General features: G+C 40.7%; 1 protein-coding gene and 1 long non-coding RNA gene across 4 annotated transcripts in view; one reads left to right on the top strand and one right to left on the bottom strand.

The window, feature by feature from the left end:
• Positions 1 to 9,406, top strand: part of ZNF410 (zinc finger protein 410) — a 30,762-nt gene extending 21,356 nt beyond the window's left edge. For all 3 annotated transcript variants that reach the window (XM_034768575.1, XM_034768574.1, XM_034768577.1), the window contains 4 exons: positions 5,313 to 5,438; positions 6,112 to 6,249; positions 6,929 to 7,064; positions 8,607 to 9,406. In XM_034768575.1, coding sequence (XP_034624466.1) covers positions 5,313 to 5,438; positions 6,112 to 6,249; positions 6,929 to 7,056 — 392 coding nt within the window. In that variant the 3' untranslated portion in view covers positions 7,057 to 7,064; positions 8,607 to 9,406. The remainder of the gene's footprint in view (positions 1 to 5,312; positions 5,439 to 6,111; positions 6,250 to 6,928; positions 7,065 to 8,606) is intronic.
• Positions 4,718 to 8,062, bottom strand: LOC117876415. Its single transcript, XR_004645490.1, has 2 exons — positions 7,835 to 8,062; positions 4,718 to 6,392 (listed from the first exon to the last, which is right to left on the bottom strand). It is a non-coding gene; the product is annotated as an uncharacterized LOC117876415 (long non-coding RNA).
• Positions 9,407 to 13,133: the final 3,727 nt, after the last annotated feature.

Raw genomic sequence — 13,133 nt, 5'->3', positions numbered from 1 at the left:
TAATAATTTGTTTCAGTATCTTTCCAGGTAGTGAAGTTAGACTGAGTGGTCTATAATTCTCTGGGTCCTCGTTGTTCCCCTTTTTAAAGATAGGTACTATATGTTTGCCCTTCTCCAGTCCTCGGGACCTCATCTGTCCTCCATGAGTTCTTGAAGATAATCACTAATGGTTTTGAGATTGCTTTAGCTAGTTCCTTAGTACCCTAGAGTGAATTTCATTTGGCCCTGCCAACTTGCATACGTCTAACTTTTTATATAAATATTCTTTAACCTGTTCTTACCTTATTCTTATAATTTGTGTTCTTTCCATCTTGTTGTTGTTGTTGTTGTTAATTGTGTTAAGCATCTGGTCACAATTAACCTTTTTTGATAAGACTGAAGCAAAATAGGCATTAAACACCTCAGCCTTCTTGGTGTCATCTGTTATTTGTTCTCCTTCCCTGCTAAGTAGTGGACCTAGACTTTCCTTCATCTTTCTCTTGCTCCTAATATATTCATAAAACCTCTTTTTATTGTCTTTTATGTCCCTTGCGAGGTGTAACTCAGTCTTTTCTGATTTTGTCCCTACATGCTTGTGCTATTCTGATATTCAGTGTGACGCTGACAGCCCAGCAGATCAGAGCCATAGGCCAATTCACTTCTGTGTGAATATCAAAGAAATATTAAGTAGTCTAGTATACATAGACCAATTCACTTGTGCTAATAGATATTGTTTTAACCTATCTATATTCTGTTGATTGCTATCATATTACATTATGTATATTCCTGTACTTAATTAACCCTAGATCAAAAGGTGTATTAGTATTAAGATGAGAATTTACTTGATGTGTAAACTTCATGAAAACTAACGAAGGACTAATGTGTGCTGTTACATTACAATTTACATAGTATATATCCCGGTAATTACTTTTACCTATCAAACACAATTGGAACCTTGGAAATGTAAATGAAGAAGGCTGCTAACTTTAAAGCATGGGTCATTCTGTTGAACAATGGAAATCTGCAGGCTCAGTATGCATTTAGTCAACAAAGGAGAAGCCCATGCTGTGAATGAAAGCACTTCCCAGATTGCTTTTCATGGAAAGGAGCTATAAGAATGGATCCAGGGAATAATCCTGTATCTCTGAACTATTTGGACACTCACAAGGAAGCGTTCCAGATGCAAATCAGAGATCCCCAAAGTTATTTTGGGTAACCCTGAGAGACTTGTAGAAAACTAGCAGATTACCCCATCTCTGCTGTCATTTTGGATTTACAAACTTATTTTTTTAATTAATTAAATTATTTATTTAATTTAATCATTTACCTGGTAATGTATTTTACCTGCTTCTAACCTTTCAATAACTCATTTCTTTTTTTTAGCTAATAAATCTTTAGTTAGTTTACTAGAGAAATTGGCTGCCAGCGTTTTCTTTGGTTGGAGATTGAGAGTACCCATTGACCTAGGGTAAGTGACTGACCCTTTGGGGTTGGGAGTTGTCACTGTGCCTCAGCGGGTCACAACTGAGAATACCAAATTCAGGACAAACTGCTGAGAAATAAGGCAGACACACCCCAAAACTGGTGGTTATTCTCCCATAAGATATACCAGACCAGCAACAGAAGTAAACTTCTGTTTCACCACACTGGCTAACAAGAAGTCAGAAAAGCAGTCTCCTTAGGTATTCCAGTCCTTGTATCACCACCAAAGACATTAGACTTAATGATGAGTGGTTATTTAAAACCAATTTCATCAACCAAAAGGTTCTTCTGATCCCAAAGGACCAGCCACATTCCCAGGTCAATATATACAGTAATTCAGGTCTTATCTAATAATCATGCTGTTGCCAATCTTTAGTGTCTAAAGATTTATTTATAAAAAGAAAGAACAGTGAGAGTTAAAATTGGTTAAAGGAATCACACACACAAAAATTGCAAGGTTCTTGGATCAAACTTGTAGCAATGATGGAATAAACTGCTGGCTTGTTAACTCCCTGGTTGCTTCCAAATCATTGAAAGGTCCTTGAGTCCTTTTTATTAGAATGCTCCCATTAGTATAAGTTCATAGTCCAGAGGTTTGAGCAGGAAAGAGGCAAAATGGAGGTGCTTCCAGGGCTTTTTATAGCTTCTGCCATGTGGAGGGAAACCCATTGTTTCAAACAAAGCCCTCCACACAAGTTTGTGGAAAAATACAAGTAACAAAAGATGGAGTTTGGAGTCACATGAGCGAGTCACATGTCCATGCATGCTTTGCTGAGTCATAGCAGAGGCCTTTACCCATGTCAGGTGTGGATAGGTTTCTTCCATGGTTCATTGTGTTCGTTGATGAGCCATCAACTTGAATACTCCATTCACAATGTGCTGGCCAGACTGGATGCAAATTACCCTGTGGGTGCTACCACAGGAGCAGACACATTTGAAGTACAGGTACATAGTCAATATTCATAACTTCAGCTACGGAAATGATACATGTATACAAATAAAATTCCCCTTTATTTGGCATTGGTGAGGCCTCATCTAGAGTACTGTGTCCAGTTCTGGGCCCCACACTACAAGAAGGATGTGGAAAAATTGGAAAGAGTCCAGCGGAGGGCAACAAAAATGATTAGGGGGCTGGAGCATATGACTTATGAGGAGAGGCTGAGGGAACTGGGATTGTTTAGTCTGCAGAAGAGAAGAATGAGGGGGGATTTGATAGTTGCTTTCAACTACCTGAAAGGGGGTTCCAAAGAGGATGGATCTAGACTGTTCTCAGTGGTACCAGATGACAGAACAAGGAGTAATGGTCTCAAGTTGCAGTGGGGGAGGTTTAGATTGGATATTAGGAAAAACTTTTTCACTAGGAGAGTGGTAAAGCACTGGACTGGGTTACCTAGGGAGGTGGTGGAATCTCCTTCCTTAGAGGTTTTTAAGGTCAGACTTGACAAAGGCCTGGCTGGGATGATTTTGTTGGGGATTGGTCCTGCTTTGAGCAGGGATTGAACTAGATGACCTCCTGAGGTCTCTTCCAACCCTAATATTCTATGAAATAGTGTAATCAAATTCAGCAAATAAGAACTTTTCCAAAGACATCTTAAGTGACATACTTTGTACAAGATTTGTTGCAATTATATAACAGGGGTAGGAACAATGATCTATGTGGTCATATTTTAATCCTATAACATCACAGGAGTAACCTAATGTGATGTGATATTTGGCGTAACGACCAGTATCACAAAGTCCAATATCACAAAGTCCAATTGTCTGGATGGTAATATAAGCTGGAGTGCCTAAGGGGGCTATCCGTGACTCCATAGTAAGGCTAATATAGAGAGCCAGGAGTTCACATTTGTTACTGGCTTAGTGAAATCTAATTATAGAACATACCACCACTTTGGGGTGTCTGCCTTGTTTTCTGACAGTCTGATCTGAGAGTGGCACTCACAGTTGTGAGCCATTCCAGACAGCATGACACTCATCTTTAGCAATTTGTTTCTTTTTGATTTTCAGGCCATTAAAGAGCTTCTGATGCAGCCATGTTTCCATATTATAATTCTTCACACCAGGATAATCTGCTGTTGTGCCTTGAATATAGTCTCTTTGATTAAACTGCCAGCTCTCCTGAACTTGTTTTTCTCTTACATTTTCTTCCTATGGAACTTGCCTACCAGTTCTCTGAGTTTGTTAAAGCTTCCTTTTTGAAGTTCGTTCTCCTTATTCAGCTGCTCTCACTCCTTTCTTTCCTTAGAATCATTACATCTATCATTTTGTGATTACTTCCCCCAAATTGCCTTCAGATTTGCAACTAATTCCTTCCTGTTAGAATCAAGTCTAAAATGATTGTCCCTCTTGTTACTTTCTCCCCTTTTTGAAACAAAAAGTTGTTCTCAACATATTCCAAGAACTCACTGGACATTTTGTGTTTTGCTGTATTGCTTTTCTGACAGATCTCTGTTAAGGTTAAAATCCCCCATTATTACAGGTGTTATGTTTATATTACAGGCATTTCTGTTATTCTAGAATTGCCTCATTCATCTCTCCTTCCTAGTTTGATGTTCTGTAGCAGACCCCTGTCATAATGTCATCTTTTTTTTTTTCTTCCCCATTTTATCTTTACCAAGAGATTTCAACTGGTCTGCCTCTCACCTCCTTCTGAACCTGAGAATAAGTGTATACATTCTTCATGTATAGTGCAACACTTCCTCCAGCCTGTCCTTCCTGATCAACCTATGCTTCTCTCTACCAATTTTCCAGTCACAATATTTAGCCCACCAAGTCTCTGTGATGCCAATTAGGCCATGAGTACTGAAACTAGATTATGACTTATCTCCTGCATCTCCTTTCTAGCTTATTCCATTTCTAAATTCAAAGGTACAAATATTTCACTGATTTATATAAAATGTTATTGAGCCAGATAGCTACTCCATAGTTACAGTTTTTAAATAGAATCGGTCTTATAGTAGAAAGCTAACCTCTACCCCCCCCCCCATAATCAACATCACTCCATCTGAGTTCTCTCTCATGTGATGGTTGGCTAGAGCAGGTTTGGAGGAGTGTGTGTGTTGGTTTTTAATCTCATGGTAATTGGACAAAGTGGGAGACAGGAGTTTGAAATAGCAGAGGTATTTTCACTTTTGTAAAAATTTTTCCATTCTCTTTTGAACATCAAACATGGTCCGCAAACTCCAAATGTGGTTTGTTCTGGTGTCCTCAATGAGGCTGTGTGTGTGTGCGTGTGTGTGTTTTGGTTTTTTTTTTTTGTAATTTTAATAGTTTCTTTGGACCTAAGCTTAACTCCACCTCTTTTCCTTGAACAACATCTCCACTGACCTTCCATCTGTGGGCCATGAACACTGTTGTCCTGGTGAAAACTCTACACACTGGCCTTTAAACAGCAAACCTACCTACTAACTAGAGGCTGGACACCAAACCCTGCCTCTTCTTTATGGTGTGGGCCAGAGACGGCAACATCTTTCAGACTGCACAAGACTCTGCCCCCATCCACTACCCCTCTTTTGGTCAGAGTACATTCTAGGTACAAACTAGAGATCAAATGTTTCCACATCTATCCTGAGTACATAGCCGGACACTGCAAATAACTTACACATCTTCACAAAACAGGGCTGAGAACCTGATAGTCCTCCTCAAGACTTGATTTTTTCAGCGCTTTGCAACAGTGATCTCTGAAGTGCTTCCCTTCTGCTAGAATTACTTCTCTCTAGAAAACAGGAATGGATTTTAACCTGAATTTCTGTGCCAATGATATTCTCCTTTTGATGCCTTGCTCCCATTTATTGATTGGGGACTCCCAAATTCAGAAGTATCAACTTTGGTCTGTTTGGTTTTTTTTTCAGGAGTGAAGCCCCATCAGTGCCAAATTTGTGGGAAGACATTTTCCCAGAGTGGTAGCCGGAATGTGCATATGAGAAAGCACCACTCCAGAATTGGAGCTGCTGGAAGCAGAGAACGAGAGCAACCGGGTGAGAGAAAGGCATCCTCCCTGGGATGGGCGTGTGAGGAGGGTGCTCTGACACATGGGTGAGCAAGTGGGTATATAGGGGAGGAGGAGGAGGTGGTGAGAGAGTGTTCTTACAGGAAGTGATAGGAGAGGACAGGCCGGTGGGGGCAGGCAGCTTGTCCCTCCCTAAGGAGGTTAGGTTAGGATGGAGAAGGGAATTCTTGTTTGGATGGGAGGAAGCCCTTCTTGGGAAAGGAGTAGGTAAGAAAGGTTGAGGGTAAAGGATAGAAGGGCATCTCTGTGTGACAGCCAAGGGGCAGGTGGGCCCTTGCTTTGAAAAATCTTGAATCTGATCTCTTTTGAAGTGAAGTTTATGCCCTTCATACATACCTTTCCTCTGTTTTAGGGGCAGAACCTATTCTTCCTATATAAGTAATTCACCTAACATATCCAGCTCTGCCTGTTTGTATTGCAAGTGTTCTAAGGGCTTAACATTTTAAAACTCTGGGAGTTCCCACCTAGTGGTGTGTTGGAAGCACAGACCCAAGAGTGGGAATTCATAGAAGTGGGGTATCTTTGGAAAATAGACATTTTCACTGGGTCTGTGTGAGACAGAGTAGTCCCTTCCTCTGAGGGTGGTGGGTGGGCAGCAAGGGCAGAATCTAGATAGTTCACAGCACGTTGTTTATTAACAGAGTCGCTGCTGGGCAGCAGTTTGCTGGAGGAAGCAGCTGTGCATAGTAAGAATCTGATCTCCATGAACTCTCAGCCTCGACTTGGCGTGGAGTCTCTGCACCTGCCAGATACTGAGTCTATTATTGGAGTAGAGGAGGGTGAGACCAGCTGCTCTTTTTTCCGCCCCCTTATATGTGGTGACTGAAGGACGGTCATTCCTCCAGTCTCACTATGATGCAGAGGGATGATTGAGTGTTGCTTTTACTGTGCACGTAGTGGGATGAGTAGATGAAGTCTAAAGCTGGAGATGGAAAAGAGATGAATTTTTTTAGCCCATGTCCTGGGAAGGCATTGCAATACTGTTCCTGCCGCGCATTCTCTTAAAACCTACGATGTTTTAAAAGTTTCAAGCAACAGGCCTTCCATTCTTTACCTTGAGAGACTAAGCTAATACATCTCACTATTAGGGCTGACTCTTAATAGCCTAAATAAATGTACTACTTAATATAATTAAATTATACCCACTGTGTTCTCTTCATCCTCCTAACTTAGTCATTTTGTTGAAGGCCGCAATCAAGTTTGTTTTGTGTGTCAAGTTCTTTAAATGGTTCTGGTATCTTTTGGATGTTCAGACTTTTTCTGAGCTAAAATATTCCCCATCTGGATTAGCTCTAGTATAAGTGTGCATAGCATTTTTATATATATATTGGCTCTTGCGTGAAGAGCTCAGAGTTCTTTGATGCACTTAAATTAATAATCCCCAATTAAATATGTCTGTTTGCAAATTGCAATCTAAATGTGTGGTGCCACTTTATGTAAATGTGTTGTGATTCACAGAGGTTCTTGCTGAAGCAACACCAGGAGCCCTCCAGTCAGCACCTGATGTGGTTTTGCCACAGTCTCATCACCTGGTCACCATGTCAACAGGGAGACACCCCTATGGGGTGTCTGCTTTACTACAGTAAATCTACAGGTCAGTTGAGCAGGCCCTTTATTCCTTCTTTAAAGTTAAAAAAAAAAAAATCTAATGCTGCTGCTAAATTTCAGAATAAAAATGAAAAGTCTGTATTTTCACATTGCTGTTTCTAAAATATTTGTAGACCAAAAAAAAGACCCCTTTCTGGCCTTGGAACACAGCTTGTTTTGTTAGGATGATCAGAGATGGTTTTTAAGTTACTTATTTTGTTGTTTTTACTGTCAAGCATAAATTGAATTCATGGTTACAATGCCAAGATGTGGGTAAATTCGTAGTACAATATATAATATTTAAAACTCAGCTCTTTATTTTAGCTGTACCATTTTCTCCCTTCTCTTCCCTCCCCACCTCCCCCTTTGTAAGGAGTAGTTTAAACTAAAAGGAGAATCTATGTTTGGAAATCTCTTTAAATGGCATCAACTGTTCTTCTTAGAACTGAATCAAAGTTCTTACATTGTTTAAAAGTCCAATCCTGTTTGTCCTTAGGACAAGCCAAAACATACACAAAGGCAGAGAGAATAAAAATAGCAAAAGTGGGGGTGTCTGACTTGCAGTTCATTTGCTGGAAGATCACTAGCACAGTACAGGACCCAACTGCCAAGGTCCTGGGATTTACCAAGACAGGCTGCTCAGGAATTGCATTTAGCTTCCCAACCAGATCTCGCCAAAATATTGCAATGTTAAATCTATTCTGGTTGGTTAAACTGAACTATTATTACATAGAAGGCAACAAGAGAAAGATATAAAATAGATAGGAGCAAACTTACATGCCAGAGATAGCTGGAACCTTAGCAGCTGCTCAGGACATAGCCATGGGGATAATGATGTCGTCTGGGTGGAATAGCTTTCGAATTCAGTCAAATTATCCTATGTTATTAAGTGTTCCCCAGAACTGCCTAAAAGGAGTAGCAATCTTGTCCAAACAAAACAAGTTTTGATAGTTCACATAGAGACATTTCCATCCCTTTTAAGATTTTTTTTTTTTTTTTTTTTTTTTTTTTTTTATGGGAGGTTGCTGTAAAAACTCTGAAAACTGGCCGACAGACAGAGAGAGACTCTTATCAGCAATTTCATTCAGTTCAAACAGGCTCACTTTGTGCCACTTTTTTTACTCATCTGGGCTTTCTTTCAGTTGCAATTTTACTTAATAGGTTTATAGATTAAGTTGGATCCTCCTGCCATTCTTTCTCCTCCCTCTCTTCCTTCCAGACACTTACAAATTTTAATTCAGAGTGGGGTTCAACATAAGTTTCCAGATGGGTGCCCCGGAAAATGCGTTTTCTGAGACCTGGGAGGCAGATGCTGGTGACCTGGTCCTGGGAGCAGGGATGCCTCCTTTGGCTGAATGTTGTGGCAAGCTGTTTAGAACAGGTTGGGTGTTTGTGGGTAGCAGGACAGTTGTGGGTGATTCGGAAGAATGTAGTAAACAAGTTCTATGTGCAGTATACAGAGGATGTATGGGTTCTATGTGCAGTATACAGATAATGTTCTGTATGCAGATAAATGTTAATCTGAATTGAGTGTGTGTTGACTTTACAGTTACAAAAGGAAGAAGAAACCAATGATATAGTAAGAGAAGACACAGGATGTAAAGTTAAAGAACAGACTTCTGCGTGCAGATCTCTTAAAGGAGAGATGCAGGACCTGAATCCAGAGTACATGCTGTGCAGGCAGCTTACTTTTCATGACTTGCTGCAACAAAAACTAAACTGTAGTCCAGAATGGGATATGAGATGTAGAACATGAAAGTTCCTGGTTACTGAAGCAGATTCCTGAAGCTAAATTCAGGAGCCACTAATCATGTTGGACTGACAAGTGGGACTTTCTAAACCTGCCATCGGGAGGGATGCAGCACTTCCACCACTGCAACATCAAACCACTTTCACCTGAAGCTGAAGTTTGTTCACAAGCTCCAGCACGTACAAGGCATTAGTATTGCTTAAGCAACTAATAGGGGCTTTTCTTAGAGGAGAATATTTAGGGTGTTGTGGATTCTAAACCAGAGCATTGCAGTCCATTCTTCTTTCTGAGTTTTGAAGGTTTATTTCCAAGGTGACCCTAACTAGAATCTGAGGCTCTTCATTGAGGAGCAGGAGCTTCTCCACCACTCTTCCTTGCTTTCTGAAAATATGTTCCCGAGAGTTCCACCTTGCCCCAGAGTCTGAGGCCAGACACAAGTTAGAGGATTACCTCAGAGCCAGCTCTGCTGCTTGCATATTTCTTCATTTCTAAAATGCTTATTAGTATGTTTAGTTTTTTTATTTAAAAATCAGAGGTAGAAGATTTTAAGTGTTTACTGTATTGTAAATAAACAGCCTGTTTTGCTCTTTGGCTTCTGATTTGGTTTGGCAGAAAGTGTTTTTATTTAAATTCTGTAAATGTAATACACCTCTACTCCGATGTAACGCGATCCGATATAAGACTAATTCGGATATAACGTGGTAAAGCAGTGCTCCGGCGGGGTCTGCACACTCCGGTGGATCAAAGCAAGTTCGATATAACGCGGTTTCACCTATAATGTGGTAAGATTTTTTTGACTGCCGAGGACAGTGTTATATCGGGGTAGAGGTGTAATTTGTATATCTTTCTCCCAAAGTGTGGCATACACAGTATTTGCAGGGGTCACAGTTGAAAACATGCTAGGTAGCAGCCGGGGTGAGCACAGAGGAGGTGGTGCTCTAATCATGTTCCATCAATCCAACTAACTGTGGATCTTTCCGCTGTAATGGTCTGCGGTGAAACAGTTAGCTGTGTGGACATTTTAAATAATTGTTATTAGACTTCTGAGTTAGCACCCCATTGAGATAAAGGCAGCAGTTTGCATCTTTAGGACAATATACTACTTCCTGCCACCCTACAGATACACATCTACAAGCCTGAGTATAAATGGGCTTTACACAGAAAATGATTTGGGGTGGGGGAGGAATTCTGTTCTCCCCATCCCATCCAACCTAGTGGCATGGCACACACTGACAACACAGTCCGTTGACTACTACTATTTATGGGTAACAGGAGAGGCCTCTGAGGCCAAATCCTGTCCCATAGAAGGGTCAATGTAGTGCCCTGGCCACCAGACTGCTCACATCCTGAAACCTCTCTGCCCAGAGTACCCCTGCCTAATGGAACAACAGTGGCTCTTTTGCAGGTAGGGACTTTTGCTATAGTGAAGGGACCATATGTGATTCTCAGAGATACATTCTCTCTGGCTGCAGACTCGGAACTTGCATTGGTTCCACATTTAGAAGGTGCTTCAATCAGAAAGGCTAGAAAACTTAATTTTTTTTAAATGAAAGCTTAGATTCTATTGAGACTCAGCCAATGAGAAGGACTGCTGCAGCACTGGTGTGTGTCAACTCAAAGTTGGGGCATTGGCTTAGCTGGTGGAAAGGAAAGTGGCAACTCCTGCGCCTACCTTATTTTTTTCCAACTTAAAGGGCATGAAGAGAGAACAGCGTGAGGACAGGGTGGCACAAAGAAACAGACATCTTGCAAAAAAATTAAAAAAACATTTTAAAATCTTTTAATCTCAAAGCGCTTTGACATAATGCACATTTTCAGAAAATATTTTAATTGTCAATGAGACTTACCCCTAAAAAAACAGACCCCCACCCCCACTGTTATCTGAAGGAAGATCTCTCTTAGCTGTCAGTTATAGAAATACCCTTTATATCATTTAAGATGCAAGCAGTGGAGTGGACATACTCGTATATAGTGCCTGGTCCCACTGAAATCCATCTAGAAAAAAATCACAGTAATGTTAATGGGGACAGGCTTGGTCCCCTAACAGCCACTAATATCAAGAGGAGTAGAACTGGTCCCCAAACCATCCACAACAAAAAAGCAAACTAGGGAAATGTGTGCTAGATGAAATTACTGTAAGGTGGGTGCAAAACTGGTTGAAAGACTGTATTCAGAGTAGTAATTAATGGTTGACAGTGAAAGAGGGGAGTTTGGTAGGGGGTCTATTCTGGGTCTGGTAAAATTCAATGTTTTCATTAATGACTTGCATCATGGAGTGGAGAATATGCTTATAAAAATCTGCAAATGACACTAAGTTGGGAGGGGTGCAAACACTTTGCAGCACAATTAGAATTCAAAACAACTGTGACAAATTGGAGAATTAGTCTGAAATCAACACAAACATTCAGTAAAGACAAGTGAAGAGTACTATACTTTGGGGTGCATCTAATTTTTTCTTCCTACAAAAGGGGGAATAAGTGCTAGGTGGTAGTACTGCTGAAAGGGATTGGGGCGTGGGAGGGTAGAGTGGATCACAAAGTGAATATGAGTCAACAATGTGATGCAGTTACAAAAAAGGGCTAATATCAGTCTGGGTTGCATTAACTGCAATGTTGTATGTAAGAAGTGGGAGGTAACTGTCCTGCTCTATTTGACAGTTCTGGGTGGCACGCTTTAAGAAAGATGTGGACAAATTGGAAAGTACCAAGAAGAACAACAAAAATGATAAAAGGTTTAGAAAACCTGATTTATGAAGAAAGATTAAAAAAATTGATGTACACTTCTACCTCGATATAACGCTGTCCTCGGGAGCCAAAAAATCTTACCGCGTTATAGGTGAAACTGTGTTATATTGAACTTGCTTTGATCCACCGGAGTATGCAGCCCCGTCTCCCCAGAGCACTCTTTACCACATTATATCCGAATTCTTGTTATATCGGGTCATGTTATATCAAGGTAGCGGTGTATTTAGTTTTGAAAAAAGACGACTTGATGCTAGTGTTAAAATATGGGGGGACCTGACAATGTTTAAAATGTTAAGGGCTGTGATGAAGAGGATAGTGATCAATTGTTCATGTTCTAGGAAAGTAGGACAAGAAGTAATCAGCAAGGGAAATTTATGTTAAATATTGGGAAAAACTTTCTAATTATAAGGATAGTTAAGTGCTAGAATAGGCCTCTAAGGTAGGTGATGGAATCCCTGCCATTGGAGGTTTTTAAGAACAGGTTAGAAAACATCTGTCAGGAATAGTCTAGGTATACTTGGCCCTGTCTCAGCACAAGGAGTTGGATTAGAAGAGCTCTCAAGTTCCTTTCCAACCCTACATTTCTATGAACTTTGCTTAATTACAGCATATAGGCAGGATGAGACTTTAGAGAACTTTGTTAAAACCCCTTAAACTGATTTTGAGCTAGGAGAGAACAATATTGGACAGGAGTCCAAACTTCAGATTAGGATAGCTTTTTAATTACAGGGAGCTCAAAATGTGATGAATTGCCTCAAACCTTGCACCGACACCCTTCATCGTAAATCATACCACTTTCAGGCCAAACCCATGATCTGAGCCAAAATTACAAGGGGCTAAAATAGAGCTTTATAATGGAAAGTGGTTGCAACTTTTATGGCAAGACTGTGTCTCCAGAATAATAGGAGAGGAGCAGAGCTGCTGTTGAGCTGGTACAGAGGCAAGATGCTAGAGAAGAGCTTCTTTTCCAGTCTTCTCCCCAGGGGAATTCAAATCCATAAACCTATTATTCTGTACAAATATCTTACTTAAAATCCACTTCAACATACACATTCAATATGAAACATCAACAGAAATCAACATCAAAAAGACAGTTTCAGAGCAGAATTTTAAAATCTACTAAATTTGCCCTTTCCATTCAGAATCTTTTGAGTACAAAGGAAGTGAACGCAAGTGTACATGTCATTCGCCTTCAGGTCTACCTCTCCTTTTCAGCAATAGTGCCCCAACCCATCACCCTCCTCTCTCCCTGCTTCAAACAGTCTCACTGTTAGTCTGGTTTTCAGGTTTCAAACCAAGGGACAGGGAAATGAGTCAGTTGGGGAACACTTTTGAGGGATTTAGGAGGGGACGATGGGGAGAGGCAAGAGTCAATCCTAACCTTCTCACTCCTGTGTGTAGTCTTCCTATGTCATTCAAACCACAGCAACTTTCTCTTAAGTCAGTCACTTGGAAATACCGTAGAATCTGAGTTACAAACTGCCCAACTATAAACCTTATCTGGAACCAGAAGTACAAAATCAGGCAGCAGCAGAGCCCGGGGGGGGGGGGGGGGGGGGGGGGGAGGGGGAANACTTGGAAA

This window comes from Trachemys scripta, chromosome 4 (assembly GCF_013100865.1).
Source record: "Trachemys scripta elegans isolate TJP31775 chromosome 4, CAS_Tse_1.0, whole genome shotgun sequence".
NCBI classification, from domain to species: Eukaryota; Metazoa; Chordata; order Testudines; family Emydidae; genus Trachemys; species Trachemys scripta.
Note: the sequence above shows the minus strand (reverse complement) of the source record. Positions and strands in the feature narration are given on the sequence as shown.